The sequence below is a fragment of the Cynocephalus volans genome, chromosome 2 (genome assembly GCF_027409185.1).
Source record: "Cynocephalus volans isolate mCynVol1 chromosome 2, mCynVol1.pri, whole genome shotgun sequence".
Lineage (NCBI taxonomy): Eukaryota > Metazoa > Chordata > Mammalia > Dermoptera > Cynocephalidae > Cynocephalus > Cynocephalus volans.
Window position 1 is genome coordinate 221047656 of NC_084461.1, and position 21927 is coordinate 221069582.

At 40.2% G+C, this 21927-nt stretch overlaps 1 protein-coding gene across 1 annotated transcript in view; it reads left to right on the forward strand.

The window, feature by feature from the left end:
- The window catches only part of LANCL2 (LanC like glutathione S-transferase 2), a 50089-nt gene extending 28672 nt beyond the window's left edge, over window positions 1-21417 (forward strand). The window contains exons 6-9 of the mRNA XM_063087438.1: window positions 3-185; window positions 16224-16400; window positions 19407-19479; window positions 21123-21417. Coding sequence (XP_062943508.1) covers window positions 3-185; window positions 16224-16400; window positions 19407-19479; window positions 21123-21217 — 528 coding nt within the window. The 3' untranslated portion in view covers window positions 21218-21417. The remainder of the gene's footprint in view (window positions 1-2; window positions 186-16223; window positions 16401-19406; window positions 19480-21122) is intronic.
- The last annotated feature ends 510 nt before the right edge of the window (window positions 21418-21927 follow it).

Here is a 21927-nt window from a genome sequence, read left to right on the forward strand (position 1 = left end):
AGCCAGCAGCAAATGTGGACCAAGAAACCTTGACAGAAATGGTGAAACCTAGTATTGATTATGTGCGCCACAAAAAATTCCGATCTGGAAATTATCCATCATCATTAAGCAATGAAACCGATCGACTGGTCCACTGGTGCCACGGCGCCCCGGGCGTTATCCACATGCTCATGCAAGCACATAAGGTCAGTGCCTCAGTCTGTGTCACAAGCATTCAGTGGACAGAGATGCAGTTTTCACCACCAGGTTCTCAGTTTGATTTTGGTAAGCCCATTCGATTGCACATTGAAAGCCTTTTAGAATTAATATTTTTACAAAAGAAACAGAAAGTCTCTTTATCTTACTGTTCATCACCACTGTAGTTAGTGCAACAAGTGTATGTGTGTGTGTTTTAACAGAGGTTATGTTCATGCGCTTAAAAAAGCTAGATGACAAGATACTGATGATTTTCATTCTAATGAGTATGAGCAGAAGACAGTATTTCCACCAAAATGTTTTCTTGTCTTCACATCGTTTTATTTTCTTGCTTGAATAAACTTTTATTGCTGGGTGACAATGATGATGATTTGTGTTTAAACTTGTAATTAAATTATTTACAAGAGATACATGTGGTGCTCAAATTTTTACACATCTGTTTTATTATAGGAAGATAGGCAGTGCCTTCGCTGATTAATTTTAGTAGGCTCTAGGTATATTTGGGCACAGTATTAAAAATGCTATTGATTTCTGTCCTAGACTAAGATTTTTCATGTAAATTGAAAGCAAACAAAGCTGCTTTTGTGGTTTTGTTTTTCATTTAGTACATCTTTATTTGTAATAGTTGATGTTTGGGATTGTTGCTCATTTATCAGTAAAAGTATATGACTTGAACAGCAATGATGCTGTATTCAACACAGTATCTTGTTAAAGTCTCTTAGTTTTGGAGAAATAGGTGGGATTAATGGAGCAGAATTCATATTTCTACCTGAAAATCACAAAGGAACTGATATCTGAATCAATTTTATTTTCCCTATATGACTAACTATAATAAATTCTTCAGAAAAATTTTAGGGAATTATCTCTCATGATTAAGGTAATTTCTCAGAACTTTTTCGTCCTCCTACAACAATAACACCAAAAACATTCAAATAATGTAAAAGTCAGATATGGACATTCAAGAAAACAACTCAAAAAGGGATGATATTTGGTAAAAGTGAAGCCCAGTGAAATATACTGTCTGAAAATCAGAAGAACTTAATGATTCACCTGCTTAACAATACCCCAGCTTTTTTTTTTTTTTTTTTCCGTCTTTTTCGTGACCGGCCCTCAGCCAGTGAGTGCACCGGCCATTCCTATGTAGGATCCGAACCCGCGGCGCTCGCCGCCGTGCTCCCAGCGCCGCACTCTCCCGAGTGAGCCACGGGCTCGGCCCAACAATACCCCAGCTTTTAAATTAACTCTGTTCAAATAACTGCCTCCCTTCCTAGAGTTTGGGAGCAGTTGTAACTTCAGTGACAGAGAGACAAGTCTGTAATGTTACAAATGTCTAACAGTAATGTGTGAGCGTACTACTGGCGGTGCAGACAGGGACGTTTCTATGCTCTAAGCAGATGGGTAACTGCTGAAAACTGAAAGCTTCTGTTAGTCAAACTTCCCATCCCCTTTCACTTCAAGGGAATGGTAGCACGGCCAGGCCTCCACTGCTGGGGCTCCCTCGCCTGCGGATGGCCACCCCAGGCAGGCAGAGTGTCACCTCTCCCCCAGGGTGATGGAGATGCAAAGGAGTACTCAAAGCCCATTTCTTCTGAGCAGTGAGAGGCCCCGAAAGGGTTAATTTTCCAGGAACCCTCAAGAGAGAAGCATTCCTCAGAAAAATGACACTGAACTCTGGTTTTCTCTCAATATTTATTCTGCAGGCCAGAAAGTTACAGAAAAGGAACATAGGTGGTTACAAAAAGAACAGTAAGATAATTGTCATGGCAACAATCATTAGGTTTTGCTGCATGGAAGACATCTGTCCTTGGAGCCCACAATTTTGCTCTGTTACAATTCTTTATCTACAATAGAGACTTTAGCCCGGGGAAAGTTTTTTATCTTTTGCAAGCTTAACATTTCTATGTGTAATTCTAAAAAGTTAGTCTGTACCTGAAAGTACAGGGCCTTGAAGCTAGGCCCTGTGAAATACATTTGCTTTATAAATGTTAGTATCTTCCACAGCAGAGCACAGGGCTGGGATGCTAGCACCCTGGACTCGGTCGTTAAAACCTGCTCTGTCCTCTCCATGCAGATGCTCGAGCACAAGGAAGGGAGGAATGTCAGAATCTTCAGGGGGCAGCAGGCAGCGATGGTCGCTTGAAAAAGCATGTGTAATACAGCTTTATGCCTGGGGGTAAAAAAATATGCCTTCTTAATCACATGAACTATGGAAAATAAGTTTAGATGAAGCCCTCCCGCCTGCGGGGTACAGAGCGTGAGCTGCACCTTGCACATGGCAAGCGCCCCTGGCGTTGGTGTCCAGCGGGAGCAGGGGCCCAGGCAGAGGGGGTCGTGGCCCTGGACTGTTTCCTCTCACCTTGTAGCTGACTTCAGTTAGGAGGGCCTGTGTTCATTAATGGTGTCTCTTAAAATTAGGTAGGAAATGCTTTTAAGTTTATGTAAGAAAAAGCTTTAATAGTTTCTTATCCTGTTTTACAGTTCTCATCCTGGCATATAAAGTCATAAGTTTCAAGTATGCTTGTGAAGGCATAAGGTTTTCAAGTATTTGAAAAAAATATTAATATACTTCACAAATAAAGCTATAAGTTGAGTCCAGATTCACAAAATTTGTTTTGCTTCCCTGTAGATGCTGATCATACTTTAGTATTTAGTTAGGGTATACTCTTCTGTGTATGAACATGTATTATTTGCTAATTTAAAATTATATGGTATTTTAGATGGTCGTTAAAAAAAATCAAGGTTTTAACAGTATTTTATGCTGTACTTGGAATTTCATTAATTGCAAATGATTTCTAACATATTAGATATGTGGACTCTGTAACTGGAAGCTATTTTGATGAGTAGTTACAGTTAGCTCTTGATTATTTGACAGTAAATTATGGGTAATGGTAGCAAATTCTACCTTTTAACCACACATTTTGAGCACTTGGGCATTAGCAATTTGTGTGGGTTTAGCCACTTTAAACAAATACCAACATTGGTCAAATAAAATTGTATTTGGAAAGGTAAATATGATGCCCAAGAAAACCATATAAAAGTGATACCAGAGTGATATCAATGTAATTCTTCAGTTTTGTACTAAATGTGGCAAACAGCCATAATACCATCCCACTCCTGCGCCTACATGCCTACTCTGAAAATCCCAGAATAGTACTGCATTAGAAATGCTCCCTGGTGGCCAGCTGTGTTGTATACGTCAGGAACTGCTCCCATATAAATTATATCCCCAAAGCATTTGCAAGCTGGTTATTTGAAACATGGAATATCTTTGTAGGGGTGTGTATCAGAATCACCTGGAGAGATTCTTTCAAACTGTACTTTCTTTCCTTCTTCCCCAAGATTCGATACCTTCCTAATTTTAAGCATATAGGTATGTTTTTCAGTTATTTCCAGTTTTTTAGCTATGAACAGCCTTGTACAGGTCTTTCTGTTAGACATATGTGTTCATTTCTTTTGGGTTGTATCTAGGAGTAGAATTTCTCGATCATAGGGTAGGTGTATGTTCAGTTCTGTAAAAAAAACTTCCAGACCTTCCCAAATTGTTCTTTTTACATTAAATCAATAATGTAAGAAAGTTCTGATTGCTCATTGCCAACACAGGTGTTAAAAGTCTTTTTAGTTTTAGTTATTCTGGTGGGTATTTTACTGTAGTTTTAATTTGTATCTTCCTGATGATTAATGATGTTGAGCAATGTTGCTTGTGCTCATGGGCTATTTGTATGTCTTCCTCTGTTGAGTGGCTCTTTACATCTTGTATCTACATTGTTTTATTCTTTTTTGTCTTTTTATCATTGAGTTGTAAGAATTCTTCATATGTTCTGGATAAAGTCCTTTTGTCAGATATATATTTTACAAATAATTTCTCCACTCTGTAGTTTATCTAATTATATTCTTTATGGTATCTTTTGATTAATAGAGTTTTTAATTTTAATAATTCTATTTTATTAGTATTTTATTTAATGATAATTACTTTCTGTGTCTTGTATAAGAAACCTTACCTACTCCCAGGCTGTACAGATAACATTCTCCTGTAAGCTATATGGTTTTAGATTTTACATTTAGGCCTATGATCTGTCTCAAATTAGGTTCTGTATATTACATGAAAATGAAGTTTTGTTTTCTTTTATCCATAGAGATATTTGATTGCTCTCATACCATTTATTGAAAAGAATTTTATTTCACTCATTTGACTGATTTGGTGCCTTTATCAAAAATCAAATGACCTAATAAGCATGAGTTTATGTTTGAATTCTTTTCTGTTCCTCTGGTCTGCAGCCATACCACCCTGAATACTCCCAGTCTTGTCTGATCTATTCCATTCTTTTGACCTGTTTATCTCTCTTTATGATACGATTGTGCTGTTTTGCTTACTCAGGTTTTATTGTAAGTTTTGAAGTCAGTTGATCTAAGACCTCCAACTTTGTTCTTTTTGAAAGTCACTTTGAATATTCTAGGTTCTATATAAATTTTAAGATCAACTTGTCAACTTCTAAAAATGAATCCTATTGAGATTATGAGTGACAGTGTATTGAATCTATAGATCAATATGGGCAGAATTGACATCTTAACGTTGAGTCTACCCACAAATATGCTATATCTCTCTATTTATATTTTCTTTAATTTCTGTCAGCAATGTTTTATAGTTTCTGATATGTAGATCTTGCACATCTCTTCTTAGGTATGTTATTTATTTACATTTTCCAATTATTCATTGCTAATATAAGAAATTCAATTGATTTTTGTATATTGACTTTATATCCTGTGACCTTGCTAAATTCACACATTAGTTCTAGTAGCTTTTTGTAGATTCTTTAGTATTTTCTATGTACACACATCATTTCTGTGAATAAAGATAATTTCACTTCTTTCCAATCACTATGCCTTTTATTTCCTTTATTTGACTTACTGCATTGGTTAAAATCAGTACAATATTGAGTAGAAGTGGTAAGAGTGGACCTCTTAGCTTTATTCCCAATCATAGGGGGAAAATGTTAAATATTTCCCCATCAAATATACTTTCTTAGATGCTCTTTATCAGACTGAGAAAGTTTTCTTCTGTTACTATTTATCATGAATGAATATTGAATTTTGTCATTTTTTTTTGCATTTATTCAAATGCTCCTATTGTTTTCCTCCTTTATTGTGTTAAACGATCAGTGTAAATTCACTGTATTTCTTTTTTTAATTTAATTTTTAATTTTTTTATTTTTCTATTATGCATACATGTGAGATACAACGTTGCTTTTCAGTAATTGTGTAGAATGTGTGGTGGTTAGATCAATATAGTGAGCTTATTCACCATTACAAAACGCAATCATTCTTTGTGTCCGTTGACCAATTCCTCATTAGCCACCCTCCCTCACCCCCTCTGCTCCCCTTTTCCACCTCTCGTTTTCTAAAAGTTCAATGTATTACTGTGATTGTTGTTTCTTTCCTTCTTACTCTCTCTCTTTATTGTTCATTTGTTTATTTATGGATTCAGATCCCAGTTATGAGGGAGAACATGCAATATTTCTCTTTCTTTACTTGGGTTGTTTCACTTAGGATAATTTTCTCCAGGCTCATCCATGTTGTTGCAAATGTTAGAATTTCATTTTTTTTTATGGCAGAGTAGTATTCCATTGTGTATATATACCACAATTTCCTTATCCACTCATCCACTGATGGACTTTTAGGTTGGTTCCATGACCTAGCTATTGTAAATAGAGCTGCAATAAATATGGGAGTGCAGGTATCCCTTTGACCTGATGTTCTCCAATCCTCTGGATATATCCCCAGGAGTGGGATTGCTGGATCATATGGAAGTTCTTTTGGTAGTTGTTTAAGGAACCTTCATACTGTTATCCATAGTGGCTGTACTAATTTACAGTCCCACCAACAGTGCCAGGAGGGTTCCTCTCTCTCCACATCCTCACCAGCATTTGTTATCCTCTGTCTTTTTTATAATAGCCTGTCTGATTGGGGTGAGGTGATATCTCGGAGTGGTTTTGATTTGCATTTCCCTGATGATTAGTGATGTTGAGCATTTTTTTATATACCTGTTGGCCATTTGTATGTATGTCTTCCTTTGAGAAATGTCTGTTCAGCTACTTTGCCCATTTTTTAATTGGATTATTTGGTTTTTTGCTGTTAAGTTGTCTGAGCTCTTTGTATATTCTGGATATTAATCCCTTGTCAGATGCATTTTTTGCAAATATTTTCTCCCATTCTGTAGGATGTCCTTTCACTCTGTTGATTGTTCCCTTTGCTTTTTAGTTTGTTGATTGTTTGTTGATTGTTTTTCAAAGTTAGGCCAACCTTGCAATCCTGGTATAAACTTCACTTGGACATGAGTTTTATCCTCTTTTATTAATATTGCTAGATTTAGTTTGCTAGTATTTTGTTAAAGATTTTTATGTCTCTGTTTGTAACTTTCTTATGCTGGTCACATTTATGAATTGGAAAGTGTTTCCTCTTATTTTCAGCAAGATTTTATATAAAATTGGTGTTATTTCTTGCTTAAATGTTTTTGGAAAACTTTTTTATTACAAACTTAATTTCTTTAAACGAATTCATTTGGTGTTAGTACTATTAATTGTATTTAGCAATATATTTTCTCAGTTAATCTAAGTTGTAAATTTAATAGCACAGTGTTGTTCATAATTATCTTTTTAATGGCTCTAGGGTCTATTGTGAGCTTCTTTCTCATTAGTAATTTGTGTTCTCTCTTTTCAGTCTAAATAAGGGCCTATCAGTTTTGCTGGTCTTTCAATGAAACAACTTTTAGCTTTGTTAGTTTTCTTTGGGTTTTATCTGTTCTCCAATTCATTGATTTTTTTTTCTCTTCTCTTTACAACTTCCTTCTCCCAATTTTAGATTGACTTTGTTCTTCTTTTTGTAATTTATTTACTTATTTATATTTATTGAAACATAATTGATCGTACATATTTGTGGAGTACAGAGTTGAATATCTATACCTGTGTACAATGTATGATGATCAAATCAGGATAATTGTTATGTTCAGCATTATGCAATGTAATCATATTTGTGGCCCTTTACCATTTCTCCTGTGTCTGTTAAGTAAGCTAACCATGTGTTTTTTTGTCCTTGATTTTGTTGATGTGGTGCATCAGATTTATTGACTTGCATATGTTGAACCATCCTTGCATCCCCGAGATGAATTCCACTTGATGATGGTATATAAATTTTTTGATATGTTGCAGTGTTCTGTTTGCTAATATTTTGTTGAGAATTTTTGTGTCTGTGATCATCAAAGATATTGGCCTATAGTTTTCTTTTTTGTTGTTGTTGTATCTCTGGTTTTGGTATAAGGGTGATGCTGGCCTCATGGAATAAGTTTGGGAGAATGGTCTCTGTTTCAATTTTTGGAATAGTTTGAAAAGAATTGGTGTTAATTCCTCTTTAAAGGTTAGGTAGAATTCAACAGTAAAGCCATCTATTTCTCAGCTTTCTTTGTAGGGAGACTGCTGATTACTGCTTCAGTCCACTGCTCATTTTTGATGTGTTCAAGTTTTTTATTTCTTTTTGGTTCAGTCTTGGTAGTTTGTATGTGTCCAGAAATTTATCCATTTCTTCCAGGTTTTCCAATTTATTTGCATGTAGTTGTTTATAATATTCCCTAATGATTGTTTGTATTGCTGTGGTATTGGTTGTAATGTCCCCTTTTTCATTTCTGATTTTTGTTATCTGTGTCTTCTCTCTTCTTTTTTTTTTTTTTTGGTTAGCCTAGCTAATGGTTTGTCTATTTTGTTTATCTTCTCAGAGAAACAACTTCTTCTTTCATTGATATTTTGTATCATTTCTTGGGTCTCTCATTTAGTTCTACTCTGATCTTAATTATTTCTTTCCATCTACTGATTTTTGGTGTTGGATTGTTCTTGGTTTTTTTAGTTCTTTGAGGTATAATGTATTAGTCAGGGTTCTCCAGAGAGACAGAATCAATAGGATATGTTATAATTATATGAGAAGGATTTTATTAGGGGAATTAGCTCATGTGGCTATGAAGAAAAGTCCCACGATAGGCCATCTATAAACTGGATGCCGGTAGCGTGGTTCAGTCCAAGTCCAAAGGCCTCAGAACCAGGGAAGCTGATGGTGTCCTTGGTGTAAGTTCTGGAACCCAAAAGCTGAAGAGTCTCAAGCTCTGATGTCCACAGACAGGAGAGAAGAGTGTGTCCCAGCTCCAGCGGATCAAGAGAGAGCTTCACCTCTTTCCTCTGTCTTTTGTTCTCTCTGGACCCCCAGTGGATTGGATGGTTCCCACCCACACTGAGGGTGGGTCTTTCACACCCAGGCCACTCAGACTCTCATACTAGTCTCTGCTGGAAACACCCTCATCGACACACTTGAAAAGATTGCTTTAAAGGTTTCTCAGCATTCCTTCATCTAACCAAGTTGACATCTAGAATTAACATTCACATATAGCATTAGGTTTTTTCATTTGAAATCTTTCTATTCTTTTGATGTAAGTCTTTATTGCCGTAAATTCCGTTTTAGTATTGCTTTTGCAGTAATCCACAGGTTTTGGTGTTATGTGTCTTTATTTTCATTAGTTTCAAGAAATGTTTGATTTCCTGTTTAATTTCTTCTTTGGTCATTTGGGAGCATGTTGTTTAATTTCCTTGTATTTGTATAGTTTACAGAGTTTAATAGGTTATTGATTTCTAGTTTTAATTTCTTGTGGTCTGAAAAATATTTGAAATGATTTCAAGTTTTTAAAATTTTCTGAGACTTGATTTGTGATCTAACATGTGTTCTATCCTGGAGGATGTTCCAAGTGCTGATGAGAACAATGTTTATTCTGTAGTTTTTTGGATTAAATGTTCTGAAATCTGCAGGTCCAACTGGTCTAAAGTGTAGTTTAAATCTTGTGTTTCTCTGCTGATTTGTCACCTAAATGATCTGTCCAGTGTTGAGAGAGGGGTGTTCAAGTCCTCAAACATTGTATTTGGGTTTATCTTTTTCCTTAGGTCTAATAGTTTTTGCTTTATATATCTGGGTGCTCTGATGTTGGGTCCTTATATATTACTGATTGTTATGTGTTATTGCTGGATAGATCTCTTTATCATTATATAGTAGACTTCTTTGTCTCTTTTTTTGGTTTTTGGTTTAAAGTCTATTTTATCTGATAGCTACTCCTGCTTGTTTTTGGTTTCCATTTGTGTGGTATATCTTTTTCCATCCCTTCACTATTAGTGTAGTGTGTATGTGTCTTTACAGGTGAGGTGAGTTTCATGTAGACAGCAATATTTGTGTCTACCTTTTTTATCCACTCAGTTGGGCTGTGTCTCTTGATTGGCCTATTTAATCCATTTACATTTAGGGTTATTATTGAAAGGTATTGTCTTACTCCTGGCATTTTATTGATTTTTGTTTGTATGTTTTAAATACCTTTTGATCCTTTCTTCCCTTTTTATTCTTTGTCTTTGGTGTTTGTTGGTTTTATGAGGTGGGAAGATAAAGTTTCTTTCTCTTTCTCGTTTGCATTTTTGTTCAGCCAGTGGGTTTTGTTCTTTCTTTGTGTTTATGGTAGTGATTATCATTTTTTGGATTCCAGGTGCAACACTCCCTCGAGGATTTCTTGTAGGGCTAATCATGTGGTTGTGAACTCCTGCAGTTTTTGTTTGTCTGGGGAATGCACTATTTCTCCCTCATTTCTGAAGGATGGTCATGCTGGGAGTATCCTTGGCTGGCAGTTTTCTTGAGTATTTTGAATATATCATCCCATTTTCTTCTGGCTTGTAGGGTTTCTGTTGAGAAGTCTGCTGTTAGCCTGATAGGGACTCTCCCTTATAGGTGACTTGATGCTTTTCTCTTGCTTTTTTTAAGATTCTGTCTCTGTCTTCGAGCTTTGCCAGTTTGATTATAATGTGTCTCAGGGAGGACCTTTTTGGATTGAATCTGGGGATCTTTGAGCCTCCTGGATCTGAAGGATCCATATACCTGGGAAGTTTTCCCCTGTTATTTCATTGAAGAGGTTTTCAATGCCCTTTCCTTTCTCCTCCCATTCTGGAACACCCATGATTCAGATGTTTGTGCTCTTAAGGTTGTCTGCTAGCTCTTTTAGATTTTGTTCTTTTTTTTTTCCTTCTTTCTTTTCTTTTCTTTTCTTTTTTTTTTTTTTTTTTTTGGATCTACCTGTGTTATTTTGAAAAGGCCATCTTCAACATCAGAAATTCTTTTTCTGCTTACTCTAACCTGCTGCTTAAACTCTCATTTGTGTTTTTTATTTTGTGAAATGAATATTTCAGCTCCAAGAGTTCTGCTACATTCTTTTTAAAGGTATTAATCTGCTTGTAAATTTCCTTCTTCAGATCCTGGGTCCTCTTATATCTCACTGAGTTTCCTTAAGGTTGTTGCTCCAAATTCTTTTTCCTGCTTTATGGGGTCTGATAGTTGAGAATTATTATATTCCTTGGGTGATATCACATTTTCTTTTCTTTTTTTTTTTTTTTTTTTTTTCCATATAATATGGTATCTCTATCTTGATGTCTGGTCATCTGGTAGAACAGTTGCTTCTGTTACTCTTTAGTGGACTTCAAGGAGAGAGACTTCCTCGTGTGTTTTATATTGATGGTTGGGTGGACTCTTTTAGTATTGGTTTCGGGTAGACACAGTAGTATAATCTCCTTGTGGGTACTTTGGCTATTTTCAGTGATGGAGTTGCATGTGAATGCTTCTGTGGCCTGGGCACTGGGGCACTTGGTGATTCTTTGCTTGGGTCAATGACACTGTGTTGGTTTATTGAGGATGTAGGCAAACTCTCAAGTTTTGGGGAGAAGCATCTGGGTGCCCTGTTGCTCTTTGGCTAGGTGGGTGACCTGGGACAGGCTTGTTGGTACCCCAGCTAGCATCCCATGACCCTGATGGATGGACTGGGGTATACGTACTCCTCAGTTTAAAGGGTGACCTTGGACTCTTTTTTTCTTTCCTCTTTCCTTCAGGCAGAGGCTCTTCCTGAGTTCTTGCTTCCCTTAGTTGGGGGATGGGTTGGCGATGATTGGGAATTTTTTTCTTACTCTATTGGGGTGTCATGGGTTTTTGCACTTTCAGGGGGTTCCGTGTGTCTCTCTCCCTGGATCAAGGCAGTGTTGTGGGCTGCGTATGTACCTCCCATCCCCAAGTGTGCGACTGTGTGTGGTGGTATAATTCCCCCATGGATTGGGCCACTGGTTCGCAGGTCTGTGCTTGCTCACCTCTTTCCCTAGGCTCCCCTGGTGACTCTCCTTCTGTCAGTGCTGTCAGGTGGTTAGCAGGCCTCTTATAAGGCAGCAGTGGCTGCTGCTGTGGCAGTGAGCTGCCCCTGTGATGGCAGTGACTGTGGCAGTGGCTGTTGTGAACCACTCGCCTGGCATTCATGTCTGTGGCATCAGTGGGGGCCAAGGTTTGCAGCTGGTGAGTTCCCTTGGTGCCCTGCAGGCACGGCTGGTGCCCATGGCTGGTGAAGTCCCTGGGCATGCCGCTGCTGATCCTTCTTTCTATAATTCTTAAAATAGAATCTTTGGTCATTGATTTTATGCCTTTCTTTTTTTTGGTATAAGCATCTAAAATTTTACATTTTCCTCTAAGCACTCCTTTAGTTCTGTCCCCAAATATTTTATGTTTTGTTTTCATTTTCATTTAGTTTGAAATATTTTCTGATTATACTTATTATTTCTCTTTTGACCCATGGGTATGTAGAAGTGTGTTGCATATTTTATGGATTTTCTAGATATCTCTTTCTTTCTTTCTTTCTTTCTTTAATTAATTAATTTATTTATTTATTTTTATTTTTTTGTGTGTGGCTGGCCAGTACAAGGATTGAATCCTGGACCTCAGTGTTATCACCACCACCCTCTAACCACCTGATCCAACCCTAGATGTTGTAGTTTTGATTTATGATTTTATTCCATTTTGTCAGAGAACATATTCTGTACAATTTAAATCTTTTAAAACGTATTTAGTCTTACTTTATGGTTCATTTTGCCTGTCTTGGTGAATGGGCATTGAGTATAATGTGCATTCTTTAGTTGTTGGGCATCGGGTTGTATAAAAGTCAATTAAGTCTGATAGTGGAAAATATAGTTCAGGTAGTCTGTGACAAGGGTAAGCAAACTTCCTGTAATGACAGAAAATAAATATTTTAGGCTTGTGGTCCATACAGTCTTGCTGGACCACTCAATTCTGCGTTGCAGCACAAAAGCAGCCATAGGCAGTATGTAAATGAGAGTTCGTGGCTGTGCTCCCAGTGACCTTTATTTACAAAATCAGACTGCGTGCGCTTGGAGTCTGCTGGCCCTGTTCTGTGGCCTCAGTTATGGCGAGGAGGAGTGTTATCATCTTCCAACTGTTATTGTGGATTTATTTATTTTATTCTCTTTAATTTTGCCAGTTTTTATTTCATGTACATTGAGGATCTGTTATTAGGCATTTATAATATTTGTGATTGTTATGTCTTACTAATGAATTGGCTCTTTTATCATTATGAAATGTCCTTTTATCTCTGGTAATATTCTTTCTCTTGAATCTGCTTTGTCTAATATTAATACAGCCACTGCAGCATTTCGTAATTACTGTCTACATGATTCAGTGATACAGCTTTTGCCATCTTTCTGCTTTCAAACTGTCTGAGTCTTTATATTTAAAGTATGTCTCTTTATAGTTGAAACTTGTACTATATCCAGTCTAATAAGCTGAGCCTCTTAGTTAGAATGTTTAGTTCATATATATTTAATGTAGTTATTGATACTGGTTGGATTTAGCTTTTGGTTAGGTCTTTTTCCCCTGCTCTGTTTTTCCTTTCCCGACTTTTTATAGGGAGGTAGTAGAGATTAGTCAGGTATATTTTAGAATTCCATTTAAATTTCTCTGTTGGCTCTTTATTTATATGTTTATTCATTTATTTCCTGGTAGCTGGTCAGTACAGGGATCTGAAACCATGACCTTGGTATTACAAGGCTGTGCTCTAACCAACCAGCAGAGCTAACTGGCCAGCCCTTGTTGTTGGCTCTCTAAGTGTATATCTGTACATTTTTTTCAGTGGTTGCTCTGGGGCTTGCAATGTACATCCCTACCTTTTTAGTCTTCTTAGAGTGAACATTGTAGCACTTCACATAAAATGTAAGAAACTAAGCATACAGTTCTATTGACTCTAGTTTTTCACACTGTATCTATCACATGTTACGTGTACAAGTGTTATAACCCCCAACATACTGTTATAGTTTTTGTTTTATCATGAGTATTTTAAAGAAATTAAGACAGACAGGAAAGAGATAGTTCTGATATTAATGCCCATATTTCCCATTTCCAGTGTTCTTCATTTCTTCCTGAAGGTACAGATTTCTATCTGCCATTGTTCCCTTCGGCCTTAGAACTTCCTTTAGCGTCTCTCGTAGTCTAGGTTTGGTGACAACAAACTGATTTTAATTTATTTTAAATTTGTCTTTATTTTACCTTCATGGTTTAAAGGTGTTTTTGCTGGATATGGAATTCTAGGTCGGCAGTTCTTTTTTTTTCTTTTCAGTACTTTAAAGGTAGTATTCTATTTTCTTCTAGTCTCTATTGTTTTTGACAAGAAGTTAGTCGTTCTTCTTATTGTTCTCTGCTATGTACTGTTTTTTTTTCCCTAGAAACTTTCAAGATTTTCTTTTAATTTTTGGTTTTCCATAGTTTAATTATTATGTGCCTAGATGTATTTGTTTGTGTTTATCCTGCTCGAGATCCTTTGAGCTTCTTGCGCTAGTAACTGTGTGTCTTTTACTACATTTGGTAAATGTTTTGCCATTGTTTTCCCACAGGTCCCTGAGGCTTTTTTTTTTCTTTGTGAGTCAGATTGGATAATGTTTATATATCCACCTTCATATTCACTAATGATTTCTTCTGTCATGTCCAATCCACTATGAAGCCTACCCAGTGAATTTTCAGTTTTACCTATTGATGCTTTTCCAGGTCTGGAATATTCATTTGCTTCTTTTTTCATAGTACCCTCTCTTCTGAGAGTTCCTAAGTGTTCATTGATGATTCATATAGTCTTCTTTTCATTCTTACGTACAGTTTTTATAACCACCCCACATTCTTGTTTCTATTTCCAACATTTGGGCCATCTCAGAGTCGATCTACTTTGTTATAAGAACACAGCAGTTCAGAGGAGCTAGAGTGGCTTGCCTGAGGTCACACTGTCAGCGGCTGTTGGGGAGGACCCCGTCCCAGTCTTGGACTGCAGACCCCTCAGGTTTTCCTCTGCATGGCACTCTCTCCACAGTCTGTCACAGTGCTTCCCGAGAGGTTTACCATGTGGAAGAAGCAGTGTGGATAAGTAAATGTATTTTCTGGCCAAGTTATGAATGCTACAATGTAGAGAAGATCGATCTATGACTGAATCTGGGAGCTGTTTCCTGTAATGCTAAATTCTTAAGTATCTCCTATGAAAAGGAGTTCTTGCTCAGAACAGGAGTGCTGTGCTGTAGTGCTGCTGCTGCTGCTGGCGACGGAGCAGCCACGCTCTTACCAGGGGAGCAGGGACAGTGTGAAGTAAATGTGCTTTGTTTCCCTTCCAGCTCTCATGTGGCACCAGCTACCACCAGCAAGGAGGAAATCAGGTTTACTTTAGGGCTGGCCTTACTCTTCGTGTGATTTCAGGACACAGCCTCTAAAACATTTGTCTTTTCACCCATTAGCTTTGGCCAAATATTTCCTTTCCAATTTTAAGAGGCTTATGATGCAAATGACAGAATGAAATATTTGCGCTGGCATGATAACATAGAAAGAATAATGGTTAATTATAGCTAAAAGGTAGTTAGCACTTACCATGTGCTGGGCACCATTCCAAGAGCTTCTTGTGTATTAAATCCTCACAATAAGCCACTGAGGGGAAGAAATATTATCCTTTTATAGTTAATAAAACTAAGACATAGAGATTAAATGACTTGTCCAAGGTCACACAGATAAAAGGTGACAGAACTAAGATTCAGACTCAAGCAGTCAAACCCCAGAGCCCACATCTCAGCTGTTTTTACAACTAAGAAAGAGAGGCTTGCTTCTGACTCTGGCAGCCTGACTTCAGGAACGTTTACTCTCCCTGCTGACTCAATGTGCCTGTCCCCTCTCTCTCCTGCAGACATTGATCAAAGTCTGTGCCCTCTCTTCCCTGCAGCCTCAGAACCCTTCTTGGCAGTGACCAGGAGGTCACCACCCACAGTCACAGTTAAGGAGATCCTGCTTGCCCCAGAGTAGATCACCACTCATACCTTCGTTCCCCTTCTTCACTGTCCAGAGCTCACTTGCACCAGCACGGAATGAGCCAGACAGATGGAGATGACTAGTGACAGGTTCTGAGGACAGGACCAGGGAAACAGTAAATGAGATGTGAGGAGAAAGAGAAGAAATTTAAAAGGGAGTTTGGGGAGGCTAAAACAGCCTCCTCTTGCCGGTCACTTGCCTGCACTGAGCTTTTCTGTCTCTGCAGCTCTGCTTATAGCCAACTCCGTGGAGACGGTGCCCGTAAGTCTTCGGCCCAGGCCTGCCTGCTCCTGGACTCCAGAGAGCTCTATGCAAGTTTCCTTGTGGTGGATCATGACAGACCTCACCAGCCCTGGCAGTGCAGGTCCTGCTGCTGTGTGGGCTGACCCAGAATACTGGATATTCTTGTTTTAGTGACAGGACACTGCAGAATCATTAGTACTTGATTGCCTTCTACAAGAGCACGAGTTTTAGAGCTGCAGGTTGTCTGTCCCAGGAAACATGGAACGGTTTATTTGTGGCAAAACATCTTACCAGAGAGATGTGGTAGCTTTAATTTTAATTTTTTAATCTAAAACTTAGAACTGCTTTTGCGAAGCTACAAATTAGGAGGAGGACAGGGGAAAGGCGGTGAGAGACTGAGATTGTAAGTTGTGAAGTCTCATATTGCTGGTGCTTTTTTGGTTTTTTGCCCCCAATGCCATTTCCGTTTTCCTAGTGTCATGCAATTTTCTAACTGGAAAGGGAAAGGATTTTGCTGACTCTTCATTCAAAACATCTTTTTAATACTGCTTTGTTTCTTCATTGCCCAGGTTTTTAAGGAGGAGAAGTACTTGAAAGAGGCCATGGAGTGCAGTGATGTGATTTGGCAGCGAGGTTTACTACGGAAGGGTTATGGGATCTGCCACGGGACTGCTGGAAATGGCTACTCATTCCTGTCCCTTTACCACCTCACACAAGATAAAAAGTACCTCTACCGAGCTTGCAAGGTACTAATGTCTCTATCCAAACAACTTCTGAACTCCCCAGATATGCACAAAGTCCAAAAATACAGCTCCTCCTCTTCTGTAGTCTGTTTGTCCCAACTCTGTCATTTCCTATATTTCCTCTGGCACAGCCTTGTCTCTGGCCTCTCTGTGCCATGGCATCTGTGTCTGTAAAATGAGGATAACAAATGTAAATGACTTTCCGAGGTCACACAAGTTCTGGAATCACACACAGCTGCCTGATTAGAATAACCATCTGTGGGGCCAGCCCGTGGCTCACTAGGGAGAGTGTGGTGCTGGTAACGCCAAGGCCGCAGGTTTGGATCCCTATATAGGGATGGCCGGTTAGCACACTTGCGAGAGCGTGGTGCTGACAACACCAAGTCAAGGGTTAAGATCCCCTTACTGATCATCTTTTTGGGGAAAAAAAAAGAGAGAATAGCCATCTATACCATTTATTAGATTTATGATTTTGGGTATATTTCTTCTTCAAGCCTCAGTTTCTTCATTTGTAAAAAGGAAAAAAAAAAATACTACCCATCTCCTAAGGATATTCCAAGAAGAATTAATTGGGTTAATGTGCAGAGCATCTGGAATTGCCCCTGCTTCGGGTCTTCAGTGGTTTCTCATGCACCGCATAGCCCATGCTGCTCCCAAGTTTGCAGAGCCCTGCGCCTGGCCCTCGCCAGCCTCTGTTCCCTCATCAGCTCCTTGTAGCCCACCTCCCGGCCCACGACACAACAGCCACACTGGCCCTCTTTCTCCAGGGAACAGAGTGTGCCACGCTGTTCCCATTTCATCAAGAATGCTCTTTTCCCATGAAATTTGCATGGTGGCTCCTCGCCATTCCAATCTTAGCCTAACTGTGACATTCTCAGACAGGGCCTCTGAGATCTCCCGGGTGGAAGGATCCCTTGTCATTCCTTGAATAGTTTTGCTTGTTTCTTGCATGTGTTGCACCGGTAGAACGTGAGCTCCATGATCTTATTTGTCTAGGTCACCTTCCCACCCTGGTGCCTAGAAGAGCATGTGGCTCCAGGTAGAAACTTGATAAATATGCATTTGATGTGTGAAAATGAAAGGAACAAACAAGGCCTAGTGAATGTGTGCTGGGGTTTCTGTTACTATACACAGTCCACAGAGAGCGCCCATGTGCAGCGGAAGGAAGGCTGGAGTAAAGTGCCTCGGGAGGCCTCCCGTGGCCCTGATAGGTAGAGGCATCACGGCTGCCACAGTCTTCATGTTTTTTGGACAATGGACATCTGCTACTATTATGAAGCCTTTTGTCAACCCAAATAGAATGGAGTCCTCGTTCGTGCCCCTAGGAAGACACACACGTCTCTGTGGCACCCGCTGTCACAGAGAAACACTGTGGAAGTACATAGAGAGGGTGGCTGACCTGGTCATGGGAGGCCAGGAAGTGACATGAGGCCAAGACCTGAAGGACAGCTAGAAATTAAGCAAAGGGGGACGAGGGAAGATTGCCTGTTTGTACAAGACCTGGAGGCATTAGGCAGCCGGGGGACTGTGTGGAGTTGACTGTGGCTGGAGCGTGAGGGTTGGAGCAGAATGGGACAGGCAGAGAGGCAAGAGCAGCTGGGTTCTGAAGGTCCCTCAGCCCTGACAGTGATCACAACGGTGGATGACAAGTAAACATGGGGAATCTGCAAAGACTTTATGAGGGTAGGAACATGGCTGGATTTTCAGGTGGCCTGGGGAGGTGGTGTACACTCCTGATAGGGAGAGTAGCTCATGCCAAGCCACAGAAGCACAGAGCAGCTTGGCGTGTTCCTGAAGCCCGAGCGCTTCTGCGCCATGGAATGCAAAGAGGAGTGAAGGCAACAGGCGAACTTGGACAGGCGGGCAGCGGCCTCCCTTCAGTCCGCAGTCCCTGCCTGCTCACACCTTCCAGTCACCGGGCCGGGACCCACTCTAGGCCAATTATTGAGGGATCCCCAGGTACTGGATTCAGACTCCTTTCTTAGAAAGTTGTTGTGGTCACAGTGGGAAGAAGGAGGCAGAAGCTGGTGTCCCCAAATTGTGGTTTAATAACTAATGCAAAGAATGTTGATGTATAAACCAACTCATTGGGTGTGATAATAAAAAGGAGAGATTTAGATTTAGAATGTAGAACCCACAGAATTCAGTGCATTTTTCCTAACCTGAAGAAGATGGAAATATCTGAATGTCTCCCTGTTGTCTGACTAAGAAAACCGGGTGGAAGGTACATCAAACAAGCTAAAAGGGTTGGCAGATTTGGAGGCAGAAAGCAGAATAAATTTTATTTTACATGTGCTGAATTTGATAACAATTGTGTTTATTATGATACTTAGTATACAAATGACAAATGTTAGCTTAAGCAAAAAAGATAAATTTATTATAACAATACAGAAAAACCCATTGAAGAGGTGTGAGGAGAGGGGCAGGGAGCTCAGAGGAAAGAGCTGGGAGCTAGGGCCAGGGTTTCAGGAGGAAGGCAGTGGCCACGCCGTGGCTGCAAGGGGAGGAGTGGGGCGCGGCAGCTGTGGTAAGAGAAGTGGCCGTGGCCAGCGCAGGTTGTGCTTTTAGGAGTGGGACTGAGAGCAGCCTGTGCCAGGGCTGAGAATCCATGTTTCCCACTGAGGCCAGAGAAGGTAGCCAGGGGGAGCTGCAGGTACTTGAAGGCAGTTCCATAGCCAGCGTTTTAATTCAGGATGGGGCACGTGTTTCTAGTCACTTCTGGAATTGTGTGAAGGGGCAGAGGCAGCGGCCTAGGAAGGGCACAATGTGTGGCATTGCTGGTTTTCCACTCCAGTCTTCCCTGCCACGTTTTGAGGCAGATGCCACCTTACAGATGAGAAAACCGACAGGGAGAGGTGACACCTTGCCACTGTCCAGTCTAGACCCCATGCACAGCACTGTTGCAGGGGAATCCTCTTTCTCTGACCCTTGGTGAATTTATTGCAGTCTCGTGTGTGCCTTTTCACCCAGTGAAAGCACCTTTCCTGAAAAGAATTGTCTTCTCTTTAGTTTGCAGAGTGGTGTCTCGATTATGGAGCACATGGTTGCCGCATTCCTGACAGGCCCTATTCCCTCTTTGAAGGTAAGAGTGAGGAAAAGCTACAGAGTTAAACATTTGGGTGAGTGAAGTCAGTCCTGCTGTCTGTGGACGAGCACGATTGCATTTGATCCTTCTTGAGCAGTGACTTCAAAACTATAAAATAATAGTGAGCCAATCAGTTTTGCTGAAAATTATATTGCGTCTCTTTACCTTACCTGTTTGTGCTCCTGTGAGTGTCCTGCAAATATGCAGGCAGAACACAGAAGGCTGCTGCCCAGCAGAAGGGATGAAGGGTCCACTCCTCCACGCTTGGTGTGTAATACTGTGTACATAATGTTCGTGTGTTGCAAGGAAGCTTGCATAGCTTAAATGTGTCTACAATTCAAGTCACATAAAGTGTGGATTATTAATATTAACAATTAGAAGTATTTGTAATTAGAAATATTAGTCAGTAATTAGAAAAAAATAATGAGTGAATATTGAAGGACATTCTGAAGAAGATGACCAGTAACAGGAAGTCAGTAAAAGCAGCAATAATTAACAGTTTGCTGCAGGCACAACAGATAGGATGTAATTCAGGGAAACAGGACAGAAGTCCTGCAGAGAGACCCGGACATTTCTTATATTTCTTATATTTATATGGGGGGGTGGTGAATTGGATACTTGATAACATAAGACACAGAAATCAAAGGGCAAGTGTAAAATGGTGTTGGGATAAATTCAGGATAACTTTTAGTCTTGTTTTTTTTTTTGGCGGCTGGCCAGCATGGGCATCCACAGGTGGTGCTCTAAGCAGCTGGGCTACTGGCCAGCCCTGATGACAACTTTTAATTGCTTTACAGCCACATCTTATATCAATCTCAAAAGAGGCCACATACTATGATTCTACTCATGTGAGGCCCTCAGCAGGCAAAGCCAATCTGGGGGAACTAAATCAGACCAGAGGGGTGGGGATGGCCCCACAGAGTGGTGTGGGAACTTCCTGGGTGATGGGAATGCAGCAGATTTGTTTTACACAGGTGCGTGCATCTGTCAGAACTCAGAGAAGTACACTTAAGATTTGTGTGTTTTGCTGGGTGGGAATTTTACATCAAAAGAAAAATTGTAAACAAACAGGACCCTATGAGGGAGGGATTGTTCTGCCATAAGTGGGAGGCAGGAGGGCTGCAGGCCAATGGCTAGTGGCCTTCCCACCCCACACCCTTCACATAAGTCAAGGTGAAAACCTGTTGCTTACTTAATTTGGGGGGGGGGGTATTTTGACCAAATAAATTTGTTTTTTAAAAATAGTGTTCTTAGAACCTAAAGAAGGTGTAAGACGCAACTTTTTGTTTGGAATGAGAATATAAAGGCTCTGAGATGGGAAGTTTCATGTGCTGAAATATTATAACTAGCAGCTTCCATAACTTTTTGGTAGCAATTATATATCATCTTAAAGTTTCAGGATACAAGATTAAAGCCCAGAAGCCACTTTTTAAAAAATGAGATAGTGAAGAAAGCTGGTATGGTGACCTGCTGGGTGCTAGCATAAGGATTTCTTTCTTTTTTCTCAATGAAGTCATTTTTAAAGTCCTCAGCACCTTTCCCACACCTTTACAGCCCTTGGTAAAGGAATTGGTTGAAAGTCAGCTTCTGTCAATGCTGCCCTTGTGCCTGTTCACAAAAGGCTCGCATTTACGTTGCAGGCATGGCTGGCGCTATTCACTTCCTCTCCGACGTCCTGGTGCCGGAGACATCGCAGTTCCCAGCATTTGAGCTTGGCTCTTCGAAGAGGATTTAAAAGGTGCAAAAAGATAACAAATACCGGTTTGGACCAAACACCACCAGATTGCTGAGTGCCTGACATAGACCAACCGTGAATCCTGAGAGAGAAAAGCAGAGCAAACACCCTCAAGTTACAGCATGAGTGACAGAAACCACCATTGGCGTTTTGTCACTGTGTCCCCTCGCTGGTGTAAAATACAAGTCCCTCACCCCAGACGCTCTGTAGTGTTTGTTTGCATGTTTCTTGGTGTTTGTTGTCTGTAGGTGTAGATTGTTCTAAAGGGAAACCCTCTGCCGCACAAGCTCGTAGCTGGCTGTGCCCGCGTGTACATAACATGAAGTGGGGGTCTTCCACATGGACGCAAGGGAACAGTCAGGTGATGTCTCACATCAGGAAGAGGTCTAGGGTGACAGCCTCGTGACAACACTGTCAGCATTCTCTGCAGGCCCCTTTCAGACGAGTATGATTCCCTTCTGTTCCACTCCAGAACCCGAGAACACGCAGCCAATGACGGTTTGCTGGGGCGCTTGGCGAGCTGCTGCTACATGTCTCCTCTCTGTTCTGTGCTCACCTTTGTGTCCTCGAGAAGCCGGGGCGCAGTGTGCACTGTTAGGGCTGCCATCCTCACAGAGATTCCAAGTACAGGTCAGGAGGCTCCTCACAGTCGGGGTGGCCAAGCGCTGGGCAGTGTGCTTCACAGTGCCAGGGGACACCAGGGGAAGCTT